This window comes from Heterodontus francisci, chromosome 7 (assembly GCF_036365525.1).
Source record: "Heterodontus francisci isolate sHetFra1 chromosome 7, sHetFra1.hap1, whole genome shotgun sequence".
Classification (NCBI taxonomy): Eukaryota; Metazoa; Chordata; class Chondrichthyes; order Heterodontiformes; family Heterodontidae; genus Heterodontus; species Heterodontus francisci.
The window spans coordinates 133,965,881-133,988,692 of record NC_090377.1 but is presented as its reverse complement, the minus strand read 5'-3'; the positions used below and the strand labels follow the sequence as shown (position 1 = coordinate 133,988,692).

At 41.6% G+C, this 22,812-nt stretch overlaps 1 protein-coding gene across 2 annotated transcripts in view; it reads left to right on the top strand.

Annotated features, from left to right (window-relative positions):
- Nucleotides 1–21,625, top strand: part of tra2b (transformer 2 beta homolog) — a 34,113-nt gene extending 12,488 nt beyond the window's left edge. The window contains exons 2-8 of one of the 2 annotated variants that reach the window (XM_068036196.1): nucleotides 3,678–3,835; nucleotides 11,655–11,820; nucleotides 17,098–17,286; nucleotides 17,497–17,612; nucleotides 18,131–18,205; nucleotides 19,790–19,860; nucleotides 20,671–21,625. In XM_068036196.1, coding sequence (XP_067892297.1) covers nucleotides 3,678–3,835; nucleotides 11,655–11,820; nucleotides 17,098–17,286; nucleotides 17,497–17,612; nucleotides 18,131–18,205; nucleotides 19,790–19,860; nucleotides 20,671–20,681 — 786 coding nt within the window. In that variant the 3' untranslated portion in view covers nucleotides 20,682–21,625. Of the gene's footprint in view, nucleotides 1–3,677; nucleotides 3,836–11,654; nucleotides 11,821–17,097; nucleotides 17,287–17,496; nucleotides 17,613–18,130; nucleotides 18,206–19,786; nucleotides 19,861–20,670 lie in introns of both variants that reach the window. The other variant, XM_068036195.1, reaches the window with a different exon arrangement.
- The last annotated feature ends 1,187 nt before the right edge of the window (nucleotides 21,626–22,812 follow it).

Genomic DNA, 22,812 nt, shown 5'->3' with positions numbered 1-22,812 from the left:
AGAATAAACCTGACGTCAAAATAAATTGGCAAGGAAAGTGAAGAGCCAGCCAGAATGCCATGTCCAGCCAGTAGTGTATAGTCAGCTTATTGCACAGCTCTTGTTATCTGAAAGAGCTTGGCACTTGGGAGTTTCTTGTACACAAGCAAACTCCCTCAGCAGACATATTTACATATTTACAACAGTGTGCATTTCCAAATGGTATCGCTAGTCGTACAGAGGCTTCTAGAGATGTTTACAGTTGAATATTTAATAAGTGGTGCTCAGAGCTGCTGCTTTGTTTAGTTTTGCTGCTTTAGGTAATAGCTTGGACTGTTTGAAGGTTTTTATCTTGCCCCACTCCTGTGACTCATAAATGTTTACTTTCCAGTGGGTCAGCGATGCCTATTGAAAAATGCATAGACATGAGCAATTTGTATGAGAGTAAGCATGCAAGATAATGGCATAGCAAAGCCATGGATTGGTTTTGTTTTGTTGATATGATCTAATCAAATTCACAGTACTAAAATGTATTGGAGTGTTATATTTTCTCATGCCTCTTCTGCTACTGCTTATATATTTCAATTGTGGTATAAATTGAATAAATAGCTTGAGTGGTTAAAGTGATGCTGCAGTACTATGACTGTTGGCCAATCCCACCACAGCAGTATGGTCAGAGCTTATACACACTGGCAACACTGATGGCCTGTTCCCTGGCTAATCTTGGTACGTTGTTAAACCAAGCAAGTTACATGGCCAAGTTGTACCACGTGCAACACGTTATTCAAGCCATGGTTCAGATTCCTGTTACTGGATCAAAACTTAGCAAACTGTGAAAGCTCTTTAACAGTTTAAAAGTCTGCTGCTAAAATCATTTGATTTGCCACTTTCTTTGTCTAAATATTGTGAACTCCAACTAATTAACCATTTATTTAGGGGCTTTACCCACCATGTTGGAAACATTGGTGAAATTTTGGCTACTATTTCTCCACTAATGCAAGATACTAAAACAATTAATTTAGTTGCCAAAAGGTGCTAGCTAGCTAATGTCCAATGTGTAATCAGCTGTAATAAAAACAAAAAATGCTGGAAATATTCAGGTCTGGTAGGACCTGTGGAAAGAAGATCATCGATCTGAAATGTTCAGTTTCTTTCTTCACAGATGCTGCCTGACGGGAGCATTTCCAGCGTTTTCTGTTTCAGATTTGCAGCATCTGCAGTTCTTCTGTGTTCCTAGTTATAACTTTTCTTGAAAGAAGTCTTTACATTTGATGTGTACTGTGAACAAATCTGTGCTTGAATAAATCAGTAGGGTAACTGTTTTCAAGCTGGATCCTTGTAGCCCACTGTTTGCGTGTTTATTTTTTGGTAAACCACAAATCTCTATTCCTTGTATTTCAGTCAGTTAACAGAAGTTTACTGCAAGTCCTCGCTGGTTCTGCCAGACAAGTCAATAAGCTGGTCCACAACTACATGTTACCAGTAGGAATGGGTGAAATCATTGTCCTGAAATCCAAAACAATCTGAATTTGGACTGCTTTTCTAGGTGGTCCTAAGATTACAGTCACCCTATTACAATGAAGTTCAGGTTGGTTCAGTGTATTGATTTTCATTCCCACCCACCTTCCCTCTCCGGGAAACATCTTTTTGTGAAACTGGATCTGATCGACTTGCGTGAATTTGGATTTGTTCAGATAAAGTAATTGATAAGAGTTTGAGTCTCTAGTGTGTAGTTGCCCCAGTATGAAGAAATCAACCTTTTTAGCAGTAGCATAGTTATGCAGTTGAGCTCTTCTCTGACCCTCCTGTTGATATGTATGTTCGTATGTATCAGCTCACAATACAACACTTATGGCTGAAGTGAAATTGATGTTTTCAAGTTAATTAATAACTTACAAAAAAATTTAAGTGTGGAACTACTTTCCTGTGTTTTTCATTCACAGAATGCTGCACAGATATGAAATTTTGACTGTACAAGAAAGAAAATAGGGCAAACCTAAGCAGGTTGATGGTGTCTTTGGAGAATGCTAAATTTGTACTTAGGTGGTGAAAGGGTTGCATCAAATTACAGTGTGGCCATTACTGTCAGGGTTTGGCACTAACATTCAACTGCATGATGCACTCATTTCTAGGCTGTTTGTTCAGTGACACATTAATTCCAAGGTGATTGAGAGGGAGTGACACAAGCTTTTTTCATTGGTGGCATGAAGATCTGGTTCGATGAATAAACTGTCCAGCTGAAATGAGTTGCTCTTTCTTCAGTTTAACTTTTGGCTAACAGGTTTTTAACATTTCAGCATTGTGTGCGCCTCCAGGTAAGAAACAAAAGGGGTAGGAGATTAGGAGATGGTGAGTATCAGTCTGACGATGTCCTACCTGATATGTTTGCATTGATCATTTTGGTGACTTAAGAACTGGAACTTAATGCCAGCGTTAGGAGCACTTGACCCCACATTGGAAGGTTGAGAGAATCTGAGTTGCCTGTTAATCCAGTTCATTTGTTATAATTCAGCTTGAATTGCACCTCATACTTGCTGACCAGAGTGAAATTGACAACTGGTGTGGGGAAGCCCATTCCCAGATAGTTCCACTGGAGGAGGATGAGTGATGGGTGAGATGCAAACCAAACCATAATAACAGCTGAGATGATACCATTCTAAAGTTTAATCGTTGCCAGTTACAGACCTTAAAGTATGAGAGTTTTGGGTCATGCAGTTTGTAACTGAGTACCCAAGTGTTTGTGTTGATCCTTGTGTTGCTTAGTTAAGAATCCTGCCCCTGGTTGTTAGTGATGGCTGCCTGGCATAGTTATATTTCCTGTAACTACAGTTGTTGCAGATGAGAATCTTTGAAAAATCTTACTGGTTGTAACTGGTTAATCTCAGCACAGGTTTTCTCTGCAATTACATGCCTCATCCTGTTCTTTTTTTGTTAAGGTTAATGTTCATGAAGAAAAGAAATGTGGAAGAAGTCAATTGACAAGTTTTGTGTAATAATTGAAGCTCAGGAATAAGTGAAGCTGAATTGGGGAAAAAAAAAGAATGCATGCTAAAAAAAAAAAGACACGAAGTCCCACAAATAGAATGTGTGCAGTGTGTGAAGTGGGAAGATGAACCAAGTGAGAATTTGAAACTGAAGAATGAAGAAAAGAAATAGAATGAAGTTAAGATCAGAAGTATCTGGAATCAGAAAGCACTACGCTAAGTAATTTCTAGTCTGTTTACGTGTACGTGCGGGGCTTGCGGTAGTCTCACGAAACCTTGAGTGAAACTTCACTTGAGGTACTTTTTATTTTTGAGTGAAATTTGGTAAGAAGTAAGTGAGCATGAAGACAAGTTTAGCTTCTTGAATACTTTCACATGCCAGAACTTTTAATTTTGGATTGAATTGTAATATCTTAAATTCACTCAAATCGTTTAGCTAACGTAAGCCCGTACCTGTATATTGTACTGAAAAAGAAAAATGCATGCACTGTACAAACCAAGGTAGAAGAATACACCGTAGGGCTGTTAGTGCATTCTAGGAAAGTATTTAATGCCTGGGCAATCCTAATTGAAACTGCACGGGCTAAACAGTGGGATACAAGATAGGTTGCCTGTTTATTCCAGTTCAGATACTTTGAGTTTAATCAGGTTATACTTAAATAGAACTATCTTTTAAACTTTCTAAAAATTTAATATATTTATCTTTGCATATAGGATTCGCGTTCCCCTTCTAAATCACCAAGTGGAAGTCTACATGGATCTGGCAAGTCTGCCAGCCAGTCTCCAGCAAATTCTGCTGAGCGCTCCCATTCCAGGGATGGGTCAAGGCACTCCAGGTCCAAGTCACGATCTCGCTCGAGATCCAAATCTAGGTAAATGACTTGTTTGTTTGTTGGTTGTACTTTGCAACTTCACATCACAAGTTTTTTTTGGTCATAATACTTCATCTGGCTGTGTCTTTTGCTTCATTATACCTGCTACTGTAGTTCACCTAGGAAGTTCAGACAGTGGAGCATGGAGGAAATTTCTACTGCAACAATGCAATTGGTTGCTTTACATGGAGAAGCTGTTCAGAGTATTCAGGAAAGACAGCAAAAGAAAGAAGGGGTGATGGCTGTATTGATCAAATTCTAAAAGGTGTGTAGGAACTGTGACTGGGCGTATATGGGCACAGATCATTGAAGGTGGCAGGGCAGCTTGAAAAGGCAGTTAATAAGATATACAGGATCCTGGGCTAAATAGAGGCATAGAGTACAAACGCAAGGAAGTTAGAATTAGAACATTACAGCGCAGTACAGGCCCTTCGGCCCTCGATGTTGCGCCGACCTGTGAAACCATCTGACCTACACTATTCCATTTTCATCCATATGTCTATCCAATGACCACTTAAATGCCCTTAAAGTTGGCGAGTCTACTACTGCTGCAGGCAGGGCGTTCCATGCCCCTACTACTCTCTGAGTAAAGAAACTACCTCTGACATTTGTCCTATATCTATCACCCCTCAACTTAAAGCTATGTCCCCTCGTGTTTGCCATCACCATCCGAGGAAAAAGACTCTCACTATCCACCCTATCTAACCCTCTGATTATCTTATATGTCTCTACTAAGTCACCTCTCCTCCTCTTCTCCAACGAAAACAACCTCAAGTCCCTCAGCCTTTCCTCGTAAGACCTTCCCTCCATACCAGGCAACATCCTAGTAAATCTCCTCTGCACCCTTTCCATAGCTTCCACATCCTTCCTATAATGCGGTGACCAGAACTGCACGCAATACTCCAGGTGCGGCCTCACCAGAGTTTTGTACAGCTGCAGCATGACCTCGTGGCTCCGAAACTCGATCCCCCTACTAATAAAAGCTAACACACCATATGCCTTCTTAACAGCCCTATTAACCTGGGTGGCAACTTTCAGGGATTTATGCACCTGGACACCAAGATCTCTCTGTTCATCTGCACTACCAAGAATCTTCCCATTAGCCCAGTACTCTGCATTCCTGTTACTCCTTCCAAAGTGAATCACCTCGCACTTTTCCGCATTAAACTCCATTTGCTATCTCTCAGCCCAGCTCTGCAGCCTATCTATGTCCCTCTGTACCCTACAACATCCTTCGGCACTATCCACAACTCCACCGACCTTAGTGTCATCCGCAAATTTACTAACCCACCCTTCTACACCCTCTTCCAGGTCATTTATAAAAATGACAAACAGCAGTGGCCCCAAAACAGATCCTTGCGGTACACCACTAGTAACTAAACTCCAGGATGAACATTTGCCATCAACCACCACCCTTTGTCTTCTTTCATTTAGCCAATTTCTGATCCAAAGCTCTAAATCACCTTCAACCGCATACTTCCGTATTTTCTGCAATAGCCTACCGTGGGGAACCTTATCAAACGCCTTACTGAAATCCATATACACCACATCCACTGCTTTACCCTCATCCACCTGTGGTCACCTTCTCGAAAAACTCAATAAGGTTTGTGAGGCACGACCTACCCGTCACAGAACCGTGCTGACTATCGCTAATGAACTTATTCTTTTCAAGATGATTATAAATCCTGTCTCTTATAACCTTTTCCAACATTTTACCCACAACCGAAGTAAGGCTCACAGGTCTATAATTACCAGGGCTGTCTCTACTCCCCTTCTTGAACAAGGGGACAACATTTGCTATCCTCCAGTCTTCCGGCACTATTCCTGTCGACAATGACGACATAAAGATCAAGGACAAAGGCTCTGCAATCTCCTCCCTAGCTTCCCAGAGAATCCTAGGATAAATCCCATCTGGCCCAGGGGACTTATCTATTTTCACACTTTCCAAAATTGCTAACACCTCCTCCTTGTGAACCTCAATCCCATCTAGACTAGTAGCCTGAATCTCAGTATTCTCCTTGACAACATTTTCTTTCTCTACTGTAAATACTGACGCAAAATATTCATTTAACACTTCCCCTACCTCCTCTGATTCCACACACAACTTCCCACTACTATCCTTGATTGGCCCTAATCTAACTCTAGTCATTCTTTTATTCCTGATATCCCTATAGAAAGCCTTAGGGTTTTCCCTGATCCTATCCGCCAATGACTTTCTCGTGTCCTCTCCTTGCTCTTCTTATCTCTCCCTTTAGATCCTTCCTGGCTAGCTTGTAACTCTCAAGCGCCCTAACTGAGCCTTCACGTCTCATCCTAACATAAGCCGCCTTCTTCCTCTTGACAAGCGCTTCAACTTCTTTAGTAAACCACGGCTCCCTCGCTCAACAACTTCCTCCCTGCCTCACAGGTACATACTTATCAAGGACACGCAGTAGCTGCTCCTTGAATAAGCTCCACATTTCGATTGTTCCCATCCCCTGCAGTTTCCTTCCCCATCCTACGCATCCTAAATCTTGCCTAATCGCATCATAATTTCCTTTCCCCCAGCTATAATTTTTGCCCTGCGGTATATACCTGTCCCTGCCCATCGCTAAGGTAAACCTAACCGAATTGTGATCACTATCACCAAAGTGCTCACCTACATCTAAATCTAACACCTGGCCGGGTTCATTACCCAGTACCAAATCCAATGTGGCATCGCCCCTGGTTGACCTGTCTACATACTGTGTCAGAAAACCCTCCTGCACTCACTGGACAAAAACTGACCCATCTAAAGTACTCGAACTATAGTATTTCCAGTCAATATTTGGAAAGTTAAAGTCCCCCATAACAACTACCCTGTTACTCTCGCCCCTGTCGAGAGTCATCTTCGCTATCCTTTCCTCTACATCTCTGGAACTATTTGGAGGTCTATAAAAGACTCCCAACAGGGTGACCTCACCTCTCCTGTTTCTAACCTCGGCCCATACTACCTCAGTAGACGAGTCCTCAAACGTCCTTTCTGTCGCTGTAATACTCTCCTTGATTAACAATGCCACACCCCCCCCCCCCCCCCCCCCCTCTCTTTTACCATCTTCTCTGTTCTTACTGAAACATCTAAATCCCGGAACCTGCAACATCCATTCCTGCCCCTGCTCTACCCATGTCTCCGAAATGGCCACTACATCGAGATCCCAGGTACCAACCCATGCTGCAAGCTCACCCACCTTATTCCAGATGCTCCTGGCGTTGAAGTAGACACACTTTAAACCAGGTTCTTGCTTGACAGTGCCCTCTTGCGTCCTTGTAACCTTATCCCTGACCTCACTACTCTCAACATCCTGTACACTGGCACTACATTTTAGGTTCCCATTCCCCTGCTGAATTAGTTTAAACCCCCCCGAAGAGCACTCGCAAATCTCGCCCCCCCCCAGGATATTGGTACCCCTCTGGTTCAGGTGAAGACCATCCTGTTTGTAGAGGTCCCACCTACCCCAGAAAGAGCCCCAATTATCCAGGAAACCAAAACCCTCCCTCCTGCACCATCCCTGCAGCCACGTGTTCAACTCCTCTCTCTCCCTATTCCTCGCTTCGCTATCACGTGGCACGGGCAACAACCCAGAGATAACAACTCTGTTTGTTCTCGCTCTAAGCTTCCACCCTAGCTCCCTGAATTTCTGTCTTAAATCCCCATCTCTCTTCCTAACTATGTCGTTGGTGCCTATGTGGACCACGACTTGGGGCTGCTCCCCCTTTATAAAACGTTGGTTCGGCCTCAGCTGGAGTATTGTGTCCAGTTCTACGTACCACACTTTAGAAAGGATGTGGCTTTGGAGAGGGCGCAGAAAAGATTTATGAGAGTGGTTCCAGTGATGAAGGACTTCAGTTACATGAATTGATTGGAGAAGTTGGAGTTCTTGAAGTTTGAGAGGAGATTTGATAGCGGCATTCAAAATCGCGAGTGATCTAGATAGAGTGGATAGGGAGAAACTGTTCCCATTGGCAGAAGGGTTAAGAACCTATTTAAGGTAAATGGCAGAAGAATCAAGGATGACATGAGGGGAAAAACTTTTTTCTGGAGTATGTTTAGGCTCTGGAATGCACCGCCTGAGAGTGTGGTGGATGCAGATTCAATCATGGCTTTCAAAAGGGAATTGAGTAAGCACTTGAAGAGAAAGTTGGTAGGGAAAAGGACCAGGTCCTGGGACTAGCTGAGTTGCTCTTGTAGAAAGCCAGCATAGGCATGACTGGCTGCATGACCTCTTTCTGTTCTGTAACCATTCTAAGTGGACCATGTGTCCATGGGAGAGCACTTATTTTATTTTTTATTTTAGAGATACAGCACTGAAACAGGCCCTTCTGCCCACCGAGTCTGTGCCGACCAACAACCACCCATTCATACTAACCCTACAGTAATCCCATATTACCTACCGCCTACCTACACTAGGGACAATTTACAATGGCCAGTTTACCTATCACCTGCAAGTCTTTGGCTGTGGGAGGAAACCGGAGCACCCGACGAAAACCCACGTGGTCACAGGGAGAACTTGCAAACTCTGCACAGGCAGTACCCAGAATCGAACCCGGGTCCCTGAAGCTGTGAGGCTGCGGTGCTAACCACTGCGCCACTGCCACTTGTGTCAGAGTGATCGTCTTATAAGGTTTAGGTCATAAGGCAGAAAAGCACGAATGATGAGGTAGAACGGCTAGGTTGGAAGAGGGTTGATTTCAATGAGCTGAGAAGGGATCTAGTCAGAATAACATGGAACCAAAGACTGACAGGAAAACGAATGGAACAGCAGGTTATCTTCTAAGGAAGAGATGCTTGAGCTACAGGTTAGATACGTTGCAACAAGGGTGAAAGGTAGGGGAATCAAAAACGGCTCCTTGGTTGATAAGGGGGTAGAGATTATGATGAAACAAAAAAAAGAGGGTGTATGATGTATGTCAGTTGAATTTTTTAAGCAAGGACCAGGCCAAGTACAATAAGCTGCGAGGGAAGATGAAGTGGAAAATAATACTGGCAGAGAGAATGAGAATTGAATGGCTGTCAACATCAAAGGGAACCCAAAAATCATCATCTGGCATGTAAATAGTAAGTGGATAGTAATAGGTGGCGTGGGGCCTATTCAGGACAGCGAGGGTAATATGTGCTTCGAGGCACAGGGCAAGGCTAGAATACTTAATGAGTATTTTGTATCGGTGTTTACTAATGCAGAAGCTGACAAAATGTCAGAAGTGGTGAGATTAGAGGCAATGGCTAGGGTAAAAGTTGAGAGTGAGGATGTACTGAAAAGGCTGACTATGCTTGGGTTAGATAAGTCAACTGATCTGTTAGGCTTGTATCTCAGGTTGCTAAAGGGGGTGGAGATAGCAGAAGGGCGCGTCATAATTTTCTAATCTTCCCTCGATATGGGGAAGATACCAGAGGATTGGAGCATGGCAAGTGAGATACCCACATTCGAGAAAGGGTGCAAGGACGGTCCTAGCAACTACAGGCCAATTAGTTTAACATCAGTGGTGGGTAAGGTTTTAGAAACAATCAGGGAAAAAATCAACAGGCAGTTGGAGAAGTTGCAGTTAATTAAGGATAGCCAGCACCGATTTGTAAAAAGCAGATCATGTTTGACTAATCTGATTGAACTATTTGATGCAGTGACAAGATTGATGAAGGGTATGCAGTGGGTGTTGTCTATATGGATTTTAAGAAAGTGTTTGATAACTAGCCTTTTATATGATACTTTAAGAAAATTGAGGTCAATGAAATAGGAGGGTCAGTGTCCAATTGGATTAAAAAATTGACTTAAAGACAGGAAACGGTGAGTTGTAAATGGTTTTACAGACTGAAGGACTCGAGGGTCAGTGCTAGGACCACTGCTTTTTTTTTTGCGCTTATGTAAATGACTTGGAATACAGAGTAGAATTTCAAAATTTGCTAATGTTAGCATACTTGGAGGAGTGGCAGACAGTGAAGATGCAACGAACTGCCTGCAACAGGACATAGACTAGCAGAATGGACATGTGGCAGATGGAATTTACTACAGAAAAGTGTGAGGTGATGTAAAAAGGGTTAGGGTGAAGCAATGCAGAGTGATAATGACTTGGAACTTGCTGCCCACAAAGGTGGTGGAATTGGAGACAATTGATTTCAAAAGGAAATTGGATGGGTACTTAAAGGAAATAAACTTTCAGGGCTATGGGGATAGAGTGGAGGAGTAGGGCTGACCGGATAGCTCTAAGAGCTGGCATGGACTCGATGGGCTGAATGGCCTCATGTTGTAAATTACTCAGCCATATTTAAAACTTACAATTGATCTAGCATCAATTGCTGTTTGTAGAAGTGTTCAAAACTACTTCTATCCTTTGTGTAGAATGTTTCCTAATTTCACTCCTGAAAGGTTGAGCTCTAATTTTTGGACTATGCCCCTAGTCTTGGACTTCCCAACCAATGGAAATAATTTCATTCTCTATATCTTATCTGTTCCCCATAATATTTTGAAAACTAAAATTACATCGCCCCATAGCTGGTTGCAAGTTTCTTTTTCATACTCCTTTTTTGTAGCTCTTGCTATTTGTTGTCACAGTTTGCTGTTCTCAAAGTACAAAGGTTACCTGGCTCAGATGGGGTGCATCGGGGGAAAGTAATGGTGGAAATTACTTCGGCTCTGGCCCCAATTTTCTAATCCTCTCTAGATATGGCAGAGGTGCCAGAGCACTGGATGACAAATGTTACACTCCTCTTCAAAAAAAAAAGAGGATAAACCTGATAATTTATAGGCAGTAAGGATAACATCAGCTATGGGAAAAGAGACAAAAAGCTGGACCAAAATTAATTAATACCTAGAAAGGTATAGGCTAGTAGATGAAAGTCAGCACAGATTTGTTAAAGGCAAATTATTTTTGACTAGCTTGATCCACATTTAATCAAGTAACAGAGGTCAATGAGGGTAACGTTGATGTTTTGTACATCTACTTTCAAAAGGCATTCGATAAAGTATCACTTGTTAGCAAAATTGGAGCACGTGGGATTAAAGGGACATTGATGGTGTGGATATCAAGTTGGTTAAGGGACAGAAAGCAAAGTAGTGGTGAATGGTCGGTTGTTCTTCAGACTGGACAAATGTATATAGTAGTGTTCTCCAGGGGTTGGTATAAAAATGAGCCATAGTTTTGACATTGATGACCTGGACTTAGGTATTCAGGTGAAATTTCAAATTTTGCAGATGCTTTAATTGGAGAGGTGATCATAATTTAAGTTTCTTCAAATTAACTGCCAGCCCTGCTTGTGGAAATTAACTATTTGTTTGGGATGACAGGTCCTTTAAGTCAAAGTATATCCAGTATTTAGTTCCCATTGCAGGACGCTGCTCCTTTTTGAGTATATCTCTAATCTCTGGAAAAATGGAAACATGTTACCATTTTGTTTTGTAAAAAAAAAACTAACTAAATTGGGTCTCCTTACCACCTTATCTACTATGTTGACTGGGGCAAGCTGTCTTGTCCTGGAGTAGCTATTGATTCTGTATTGGGACTGGGTTGAAGGACAGCCTGGAATTACCTGATCCTAGCAACGCATGGTACTGATTTGAGGTTATGGTATTTGAAGTGAATGGAGTCGATCTGGTATACACCCCATCAGTAATATTTCAAAGTGGCTTTGGAAGAGAGACCTGAAAAGGCACATTTGAAGGCTTCAAAGAAAGCATGTGGTTTTTTTCCTTAATAAATATTGAAGGAATAATTAAAATAATGTGCTCTTTGCACCTCAACTTCCCTCCACTCTTCAGAATAACAGCTGTTTGCACCTTACAGGAAAACTAATAGTTCATTGATTCTGCAGGTCTGTATCCCGGAGGAGTTCTCGCAGGCGTTACTCAAGATCTCGATCCCGATCTCGTTCTCGCCGCAGGAGATCCAGGAGCAGGTCCTATAGTCCTGATTATAGGCGTCGTCGCAGCCATAGCCGATCTCCCATGTCAAATAGGAGGCGTCATATTGGCAATCGGGTATGAGCCAAATCTACATTTTTTTTTGGAGTCCTGTGTTCCCTTTGGAATATTATGTAGTATAAACAGCACTACAACAGGCCATTTAGAACCATAGAGCCATTACAGCACAGAAGGAGGTCATTCAGCCCATCGTGTCCATGCTGGCCGAAAAAACTAGAGCCCAATCTAATCCTACCTTCCAGCACCTGGTCCATAGTCTTGCAGGTTACTGCACTTCAGGTACCTTTTAAAAGAATTGAGGGTTTCTGCCTTCTCCACAGTGCCTGGCAGTGAATTTCAGACACCCACCACCCTCTAGGTGAAAAAGTTTTTTCACGTCCCCTCTAATCCTTCTACCAATCACCTTAAATCTGTGTGCCAACTTATTCGTGCCAGTGCCTTATGCTCCACAAAAGATTCCTCCTACCTGTCTCCATGTAACCTCAACTAATATTCCCTTCTCCCTGATATGGCCCTGGAAATAGTAGATGCGCTGCTGGTCATTTTTCAAAATTCTGTAGACTCTAGAACAGTTCCAACGATCGGATGGTAGCTAATGTTTCCCCACTATTTAAAAAAGGAGGTAGAGAGAAAGCTGGGAATTATAGACTGGTTAGCCTGACATCAGTAGTGAACAAAGAAAATTACAGCACAGGAACAGGCCCTTCGGCCCTCCAAGCCTGCGCCGATCCAGATCCTCTATCTAAACATGTCGCCTATTTTCTAAGGGTCTGTATCTCTTTGCTTCATGCCCATTCATGTATCTGTCTAGATACATCTTAAAAGGCGCAATCGTGCCCGCGTCTACCACCTCCGCTGGCAACGCGTTCCAGGCACCCACCACCCTCTGCGTAAAGATCTTTCCACGCATATCCCCCCTAAACTTTTCCCCCCTCACTTTGAACTCGTGACCCCTAGTAATTGAATCCCCCACTCTGGGGGAAAAAGCCTCTTGCTATCCACCCTGTCTATACCTCTCATGATTTTGTACACCTCAATCAGGTCCCCCCTCGGCCTCCGTCTTTCTAATGAAAATAATCCTAATCTACCCAACCTCTCTTCATAGCTAGCGCCCTCCATACCAGGCAACATCCTGGTGAACCTCCTCAGCACCCTCTCCAAAGCATCCACGTCCTTTTGGTAATGTGGCGACCAGAACTGCACGCAGTATTCCAAATGTGGCCGAACCAAAGTCTTATACAACTGTAACATGACCTGCCAACCCTTGTACTCAATACCCCGTCCGATGAAGGAAAGCATGCCGTATGCCTTCTTGACCACTATTGACCTGCGTTGCCACCTTCAGGGAACGATGGACCTGAACACCCAAATGCTGGGGAAAATGCTGGAGTCCATTATAAAAGAATTAATAGCAGAGCACTTGGAAAACAGTGACAGGATCGGACAAAGTCAACATGGATTTATGAAAGGGAAATCATGCTTGACAAATCTACTGGAATTTTCTGAGGATGTAACTAGTAGAATAGATAAGGGAGAACCAGTGGATGTGATGGATTTGGACTTTCAGAAGGCTTTCGATAAGGTCCCACCTAGATTAGCATGCAAAAGTAAAGCACATGGTATTGGAGGTAAGGTACTGACATGGATAGAGAACTGATTGGCTGACAGGAAACAAAGAGTAGGAATAAACTGGCATTTTTCTGAGTGACAGGCAGTGATTAGTGGGGTACCGCAGGGATCAGTGCTAGGACCCCAGCTATTCACAATATATATTCATGATCTAGATGAGAGAATTAAATGTAATATATCCAAGTTTGCAGCCGACACAAAGCTGGGTGTGAGTGTGAACTGTGAGGAGGATGCAGAGAAGCTCCTGTGTGTTTTGGACAGTTTGAGTGAATGGACAGATGCAGTATAATGTGGCTAAATGTGAGGTTATCCATTTTGGTGGCAAAGACAGAAAGGCAGATTATTATCTGAATGGCGATAGATTGGGAAAGGGGGAGGTGCAGTGAGACCTGGGTGTCCTTGTGCACCAGTCGCTGAAGGCAAGCAGGCAGTTAAGAAGGCAAATGGTATGTTGGCCCCTCATGAGGAATCTCCTAGAAACCTACAAAATTCTAACAGGACTGGACAGACTAGATGCAGGAAGGATGTACCCGATGACAGCATCCAGGACTAGGGTTACAGTCTAAGGATACGGGGTAAACCATTCAGGATTGAGATGAGAGATTTCTTCACCCAGAGAGTGGTGAGCCTGTGGAATTCTCTACCACGGAAAGCAGTCAAAGCCAAATCATTAAATATATTCAAGAAAAAGTTCTTGTATAGATATAGTTCTTAGGGCTAATGGGAACAAGGGATACGGGGAGAAAGTGGGAACAGGTTTACTGAGTTTGGATAATCAGCCATGATTGTATTGTGTTGCGGAGCAGGCTCGAAGAGCCGAATGGCTGCCTATGCTAATTGCCTCAATTACTCTGTTAGTGAGTTTCACATTATAACCAGAAGTTTCTCCTGAATTCCTTATTAGATTTATTAATGACTGTCTTGTAATATTGCCACTAGCTGTGGTATTGCTTGCAATTAGAAACTTCTGTCTACCCTATCAAACCCTTTCATAATAAAGAACTTCATCAGGTCACCGCTCAGTTGACTTTTGTTTGCTAGGTAAGATAGCTTGTTTAATCTTTCCTAATAGTTATGTTTAGTTTAGTTTCGAGATACAGCACTGAAACAGGCCCTTCGGCCCACCGAGTCTGTGCCGACCATCAACCACCCATTTATACTAATCCTACACTAATCCCATATTCCTACCACATCCCCACCTGTCCCTATATTTCCCTACCACCTACCTATACTAGGGGCAATTTATAATGGCCAATTTACCTACCAACCTGCAAGTCTTTTGGCTTGTGGGAGGAAACCGGAGCACCCGGAGAAAACCCACGCAGACACAGGGAGAACTTGCAAACTCCACACAGGCAGTACCCAGAATCGAACCCGGGTCGCTGGAGCTGTGAGGCTGCAGTGCTAACCACTGCGCCGCCCTTCAGTTCGGGTATCGTTCTAGTAAATCTTTCTTGTAACCTTCTGCAGGCAGGACTCCCAAGTGTGGTTTAACTGTGGTTCTATACAAATTTAGCATTCATTTCAAGAGGGACAGAATTACGTTAGTGTGCTTGGTTTGCTTTTTTTATAGCCTTATTCACTTGCTTCCATCCAAATAGTTGAATGTAAATTAACTATTAAATTAACGACCGTAGTCCCAGCACTGATCCTTGTGGAACACTACTTTGCACCTTTTGGCAGTCTGAGTAACTACCTTTAACCCTGCCTATTTTCTGTTTTGTAGCCTGCTTGCAATCCATTCTGTTGGTTACCACTGCCTCCTTGTTCTGACCTTAGTGATGAGTCTATTATGCTGTACCTTATCAAAGGCTTATTGAAAAGCCAAATATTTTACATCTGTTGCATTATCCTTATCTACCCTTGCTATTTTTCCTTTTGGAATCTATGCTGACTATTTTTAGTTCCTAGATGCTTTTCTATTACAACTTTGCATAAGAATAATATCTTTCCTATCATAGATGTTAAGCTTATTGGTCTGTAGTGCCCTATAGTGCAGTCTCCCTTTTGAAATATCAGAATCACATTAACTTGTCCTTCGGTCCTCTGGCACTATTCCCTTTTCTAATGGGTTTTTATATATCTGTAATAGTGTCTCCACTATCTTCTCCCTACTACTTTTGATGTGAATGGATGCAAGGGAATAGTCAGTTCTAGAGGTGATAAAGGCATGAATGAGGGTTTCAGCAGCCGATGAGCTGCTAAAGTGGGGGCAAAGTCAGATGATATGGAGGCAGAAAATGATGGCGAAGGTATGTGGTAGGAAGCTCATCTTGGGGTCAAATTTGGCAACATTATTGCAAACTGTTGCCAGGGAAGAAGGATGGAGTTGTAGAGTACAGAGTTTGGAGCAGTGATTGAAGACAATGGCATCAGTCTTCCCAGTATTTAATTGGAGGAAAATTCTGCTTATTCAGTACTGGATGTTGGGTAAGCAGTCGGATAACTTAGCAACAACTGAGGAGTCGAGAGAGGGAGGTGAAGTAGAGCTGTGTTGTCACTCTACGTGTGGAAAACTAAAGCTGCGTTTTTGCATGATGGTGGCCAGAGAATCATGTACAATAGCTTCTTATCCCTCTCCTGCATCTTTACCTCTGGTGTCCCCCAAGGATCTATCCTCGACACCCCCCCAAACTTCTTTTCTGATCTACATGCTGCCCCTCGGCAACATTAGGTAGATAAGAATGATACCAGGTGAATGCAGTCTCACCCAGCTGGGTAACTGGAGAGGCTTTGGAGGAGGATGGTGTGATCAGTTGTGTCAGAGACTGCAGACAGGTCAAGAAGGAGAAGGAGGGTAAGTTCACCTTTGTCACATTTATGACTTTAAGAGCTGTTCGGTTCCATGGAGAGGCCAAAACGTAATGGGAGAGATTCAAACATGGAGTTCCTGCAAAGATGGGCACGGACTTTGAGAAAGGAAAGGGAAGTTGGAGATGGGGCGTTACTTTGCAAGGGCAATGGCTCAAGGGTTGATTTGAGGACATTAAGAACAGTGCCTGTGTAAGAACAGTGACTGCATTTCAAAATTAGGTGTTTGCATAGCTCTTTGAGATGTCGTGGCAATACGATACAGGTACAAATTCTTTTCGTAAGGTTTTGTATGCGTTGTAACTGTTGACCTGCTTTTTGACCTGATTGTAAATCTTGGGTCTACTTGTAATATTTTGTTAAAATGCTATCACATTATTGTTGGTCATTCTGTACACTTGGTTCAAAGATTTTGTTTTAGATAAAATTGCAAGTCATAGTGGATTTCTAGATGAATGGAAAATTATTTCAGATCATTAAATCCTACATTAGTTCTCCCTGCTCACTCCTCCCAAATTGATAGGAAAGTGATGCAGCTGAACTCTGATGCAAGGGTTTCGACCTTAAATGTTAACTGTTTTTCTCTAAACAGATGTTGCCTGACTTATTGAGTACCCAGATTTGGTGCTGCTTAGGATTCACACTGCATATGGTGTGAACTCAAAGTGGTGTGAGACTCCCTCCTTTAGGGTGTTTCGTGACTCTGAGGTACTAGTTCTAGATTTAACACTGGTATGAAGTAGATAATGCTGAGCATTGATAAAATGGCAGTATAACTGCACCCTTACATCCATAATTTCAAAAAATGAGTCTTAAAAAAAAAAAAAATGAGTGACCTCTTTGCCTCTTGAAAGATATTTTCTTCACTAATTCAGTGTTGCTTTCTGTGCGCAGGCTAACCCTGACCCCAACACTTGTTTGGGAGTTTTTGGACTAAGTCTCTATACCACTGAGCGAGATCTGCGAGAGGTGTTTTCGAGGTATGGTCCCCTTGCAGGAGTTAATGTCGTGTATGATCAACAGTCAAATCGCTCCAGAGGCTTTTCTTTTGTCTACTTTGAGAATGTCGACGATGCTAAAGAGGTAATAGCATAAAACTTGAAAATTACCTGTAGAACCGTTGGCTTATTGGGTTGCATCTAAAATCTGTGCATGGGACAGTGTCTTTCGAGCATAATTAAATTTCAGTTCGATCACGTAGCCAGCACAAAAGCTTTAATTTTCACTTAATTTAATATTAGGCTTGGTTTAATTGAGATTCATTGGTACTGTTTTAAAAATCCCTTTTGGCAGGCTAAAGAACGTGCCAATGGGATGGAATTGGATGGGCGTAGGATTCGTGTTGATTTCTCTATTACTAAAAGAGCTCACACACCTACCCCTGGAATCTACATGGGAAGACCAACCTAGTAAGTTGATGTAATTTGACACTCTTGCCAGAAGAGACAGAATTAGAAACCACAGTATGGCTGCTACTCCTAACAGAAATAATTCCTATAATGATCAGGAAGCAATTAATATAAATGAGTATTAACCATATCTAATGTAGTCAAATAAATGACTTGTTATAAATGTACAAAATAAAGATGACTTTTGTAAAGATTGTGTATGTAATGTGAGAGGTGATAATTTAACTTATACATGGGGTATGGTTTTAGTCTTCCTCCTTCCAACTGAGAACCCACCTTTCTACTACTTTGAACCACCAACTCAAATGCACAACAGTGTCTTGAGTTAACACTTAAATGTTCTGTCTCTTTGGAATTGCAGCCTGTCTCTGTTAGCATGACCAAGCTTTTGTCTATGTTTGCATTAGAATCCTGTGTCCTACCACCCTATGGTACTTTTCTGTTGTAGTACATTTCATTTATAGAGTGAGTGAGAAAGGCATCTGTTTAACCATTTCTGTTTTCACTTCACATTACAGTAGTTCACGTCGCAGAGACAGTTATGACCGATATGACAGATATGATGACCGAGAGTATTACAGCAGATCCTACAGGTATGCAGGCAGACATGCAGTAACTTACTTTTTGGGAGAAATGCAACGTGTTTCAAGTGGTACCATGCAAATGTTGCCTGATTCAGTTACGACTCATTCTGCTTGTAGTGTTTAGTTATTGGAAACTCCTGAAACTTGTGAATTTGTAGGATTTGGAAATCAGTATAAAGATCCTGTAGTGTTAAAATTATTCTAAAGGTGATGGGGACATGTGCAACTTTATTTCCCCTTGGGAGGGGTAATGGGCAGACAGCCTGGACTAAGTTTCCAGTTTGAACTGTTTTCGTTCAGGCAAGTTTGGCACTGAGGGCCCCCAGTAGGGTATGCTAAATGACAGAGTTTTTAAGACAAAATGTTTTTAATCTGCTGGTCAGCGACTCAGTTCCTGAGCAAGATCCCTGAGTGGTCATTATACCTGCTGTTGTAGACCCATGACTTTAGACTTTGTCACAATCATGTATTTACCTGCAATTTTATCTCTAACTTTTCAGTGGGTTACAGGCGCATCTGTTTTTACTGGTTTGTTCTAAAGTTCAGCACCCTCCTGTATATCTCCAGGCTAAAATCGGTTTGTTTCAGGAGTACAGGATCAAAATGGAATTATCGGATGTAGGGAATTTGAAGCAGTCATGTTTTTAAATATTTTGGGATAAGTGGCTCTGAATACCCATGGCCATGTGCAAGGTGTATGCAAGGGTTACTTTGGCTTGTAAGCTGGAAACCATGAAGAATGTGGTTCTGGTTGGCCTTTCGGAGGAAATGTTTAATATTTTTCCAAAGACAAATAGTGTTTGACAAAGTTATTAGTTTTTTGAGGATGTAACTAATAGGGTAGATAAAGAGGAGCCAACTTGGATTTCCAAAGGGCATTCGATAAGGTGCCACACAAAAGATTAATACTCAAGATAAGGGCTCATGGCTTTGGGGGTACTATAATAGCATTGATAGAGGATTGGTTAATGGACAGGAAGCAGAGAGGGATGAATAGGGCATTTTCAAATTGGCAGGCTGTAACTAGTGTGCCACTGGGGTCGCAACTATTTACAATCTATATTAATGACTTAGATGAAGATACTGAATAATGTATCTTAGCTTTGCATAGTTGGTAAAGTTAGGTGGGAATGTAAGCTTTGAGGAGGATACAGAGGCTGCAAAGAGATTATAGACAGGTTGAGTGGGCAACAAGTTGCCAAATAGAATCTAATGTGGGGAAATGTGACGTTATTTACGTTGACAGTAAGAATAGAAACGTGGAATATTTTTTAAACGGTATGAAACTTCTAAATGTTCAGAAACTGTAGGCTTCCTATATTATAAATTGGATGATGTGTATATCTACTGTGTTTGAGTAGGATTTTTTTTTATTGCTTTTGTGCGTGTGTACTTACTGGTATCAGACTAAGCTGGAATTCATAAACCACTCTTTATGTAATAAAATGCAAATTGTGACAAATTTTGGTCCTGTTGCTGTGGACTAGAGTCCTCTTCCTGGCCAACCACCATGCTCCATTGCTGCCAGTTTTGGGTGTGTCACACTTGCTCTCTCCGGTATCCTGTGTAATGAGATTTTTTTTGTTTCAGAAGGCGTTCTCCCTCGCCCTATTATAGCAGGGGTGGCTATCGTTCTCGCTCAAGGTCACGTTCATACTCTCCACGTAAGTACAGGGTGTTCGCTGATCAATAAGTATTTATGAAGGGTTTTGATAGAATGATACAGCCAGTCAAGGGATGCAGGAGGTTTTCAAATAGGAATGGGGAAGAGGGGAAGGGTATTTGAGGAGTCTGGTCAAAGTTTCCTGTTTTTTTTTTTTTTGCTCCTTTTTGGGTGTGAGTGGTCTGGGAACAGTTCATGCCCTGATTTGAGGATTAATTTTTTTTACCCCTCAGGAAACACGCCATGTTTCTGGTCTAAATTACGTCAAACTGAATCTTCTATACACTTTCAGGCTGTCCTTGCCCTTGCATATACTGGAGCAAATTGTACATTAATGCCTGCCATTTTTATCAAAATGAACACATTTGCTACAGTTTATGCTAATCTTAAACATTCATCCATTGTAATTTAAAATTTCACTCGAGATTGTGCAACACGTTGGTTAACGTTTCATTGAACTCCAAATAAGTTGATGTTTTTTCCATTCTTGAACAAACGTGATGGCCATCTCTAGTCTGCAAATGCCGGAAATCCTGGCAGTAGCTCATTCCTGGTTTTCCTTGTATTTCCTGGTTTCTTTTTGAATTTTGTCAGTCTCGAAGTTTGAAATAGACTGTTGTCCCCAAGTCTGAACAGAGAGAATTCTTAGTAATAGCAGCTCGAGATTTATGGAAATTGATTGGATTTTAACTTTACATGTAACTTCTGAGGCTCCATGTTACTCAAATCCTGGAGACAAGAAGCTTGGGCACTCCTGTACTGATCTGAGAGAATTGTAAGGCTGTGAATGATAACTTCTTGTCTCTTTCAGGTCGCTACTGAAGATCTGATGTATCCAAATAGCAACCTTAAGGCCAGCTGACCTACTTGCTGAAGATTTCTTTTATATAAAACAATTTTTTTTAGTCATGTTTGTGTAAAGTTTTTTTCTTTCAAAAAGTGTTTAGTGAGGAGCTTAAAATGTTCTGGTTGTATTGGGTTGTTATCCTATAAAATGGCCATAGTTACATCCTTGGGCTAGACCAACATGAACTTTATTTTCCCAATCTTGAGCAGCTTTGAGTGTAGAGATGAACATAATGCAATGGTGTATAACCGTGTAGCTGCTATTTTTTTTCATTTAAGAAGATGTATCGTCTTTGAAGTTTGGTGATGGGAACTAGTATTGGACTTGTGTAGGACTCAATGTACAGATTCCAGATCTGTACTCATAGCAATATTGGTTTCCTTTGTTCTCATTCAGTCCCATGAACTCAGTGAAGGGCTTTTTCCTACAGTGTGGAGTGAATTAGAAATCCTAATTTTTTTTAACTAGCAAAACAGTGCTTTTAAGAATTACATATTGGTAATTGAACAAATTAAATGAAAGTGGTATGTAGAAAATATTGTTAGATTTGTGACTGGAAGAATTTTTAAAAATTCCACATCAAAAAGACATATTCCAACAACAGTCACAAAAACACTGGGGAAATGCAGCACTTAAGCCTGGCCTTAACTGTCAACTAACTGTGATTAGCTGAATTTGGTTAACTACTGATTTTTTAAGTTCCTTTAGATTAAGTTGTTTGATCTTTCATGGGGCTATTTTTCTATCCCATCAGTAATATTCATTCGTATCTATAAGTCTTCTGGGTTCATGTTGTAAGGAGACTGTTCTGTTAAATGAGGATTTTTGTATCAGTGCAAAACCTGTGGCACTGAATAGAGGTGTGTGTGAAATGCTTTTAAATCTCTGATGCAAAATGAACATTAAACTTCAAAAACTGCTTTTTCTTTCATGTTTCATTTTTATTTGCTATGTCTTCATTTTATTTGGACTAGCCCTTTCGCAATCCTCACAAGAGTTTATAATTCTTCGTAACCTTGAATATAAAGCAGCGTAGCAGTTGGAACAATTGTATGATCAAATGTAAAAGTAGTCTAAGTTGCCAATGTTGGTTTAGATTGTGCCTTCTTTAGTGCATGAGTAGCTAATTTTATATTTTGCTTGGGAGCCCCCCCACCCCAACTAATGAGCAGAGCTTGTGCACTGACGATGACATCAGGGCAAACTTGCCTGATTTGCCACGGCCACATTGAAGACTTGTTCTCCCCCTATGTCAACTGCTCTGAGACAATAGATGGGCGACTGAGAACTCATAGCTTGCCCTTTTATTTCAGCACAGCCAGCAACTGAGTGGAATGTCAGATAGGTGCCAACCCATACTCTGCTGTTGTCTTAATCTGCATTAGTACTTGCATGCTTTACTACTTTACATAGTAGCTACTTCATTGAATTTATTGGTATAGATGGGAACTGATCTCTATATGGAGGCAACTTTTTCTTGAAAGAATCTGAAAGCAAACAATTTCTGTTTGATATACAATTATATGCAACAATTGTTTCTGCAGAATCCATGTAAAATATTGCCTGGATTTCTTTCCTCTTCCTGTAACTGTTTTGGAGTTTATAGGTGGTATTACTGTTTGTGCAGGTAACCAGCAGGCTCATCACAAAAAAGGTGCAATGGAATTTCAGGCTTGTTTTTTCACGTTTGTTTACTGTTTGTCATAGTAACGAGAACAGTACTTCACCATTTCAATTAAAATGTCAAACTCAGTTATCAAACATGCATTTTTTTTATTGACTTCACTATAAAGCACCCAAAAGTTATGCATTGGGTTTTCCATAATTATTTATTGCTTGACTGAACTTTTCCTTCTATTTGCTCCGAAACTACCACCCTATACGCTCCTCTGCAATCACTGTTCTTGGAATTAAGTCCTCATAATCCTTCTGATGCAAGAATACTTGGGGAAAGTAGCAGTGGATACCAATAGGGAACTGATTTCAGTCTAATGAGTGCAAATTCAGCAAGCTATGGTTAATTCTGCATTTGCGCTACTGCATGCATGACAGTTCCAGATAATGCTGCTGTCTTCCATGATGGGGAGTGGGTTGTGGGGTGGAAGC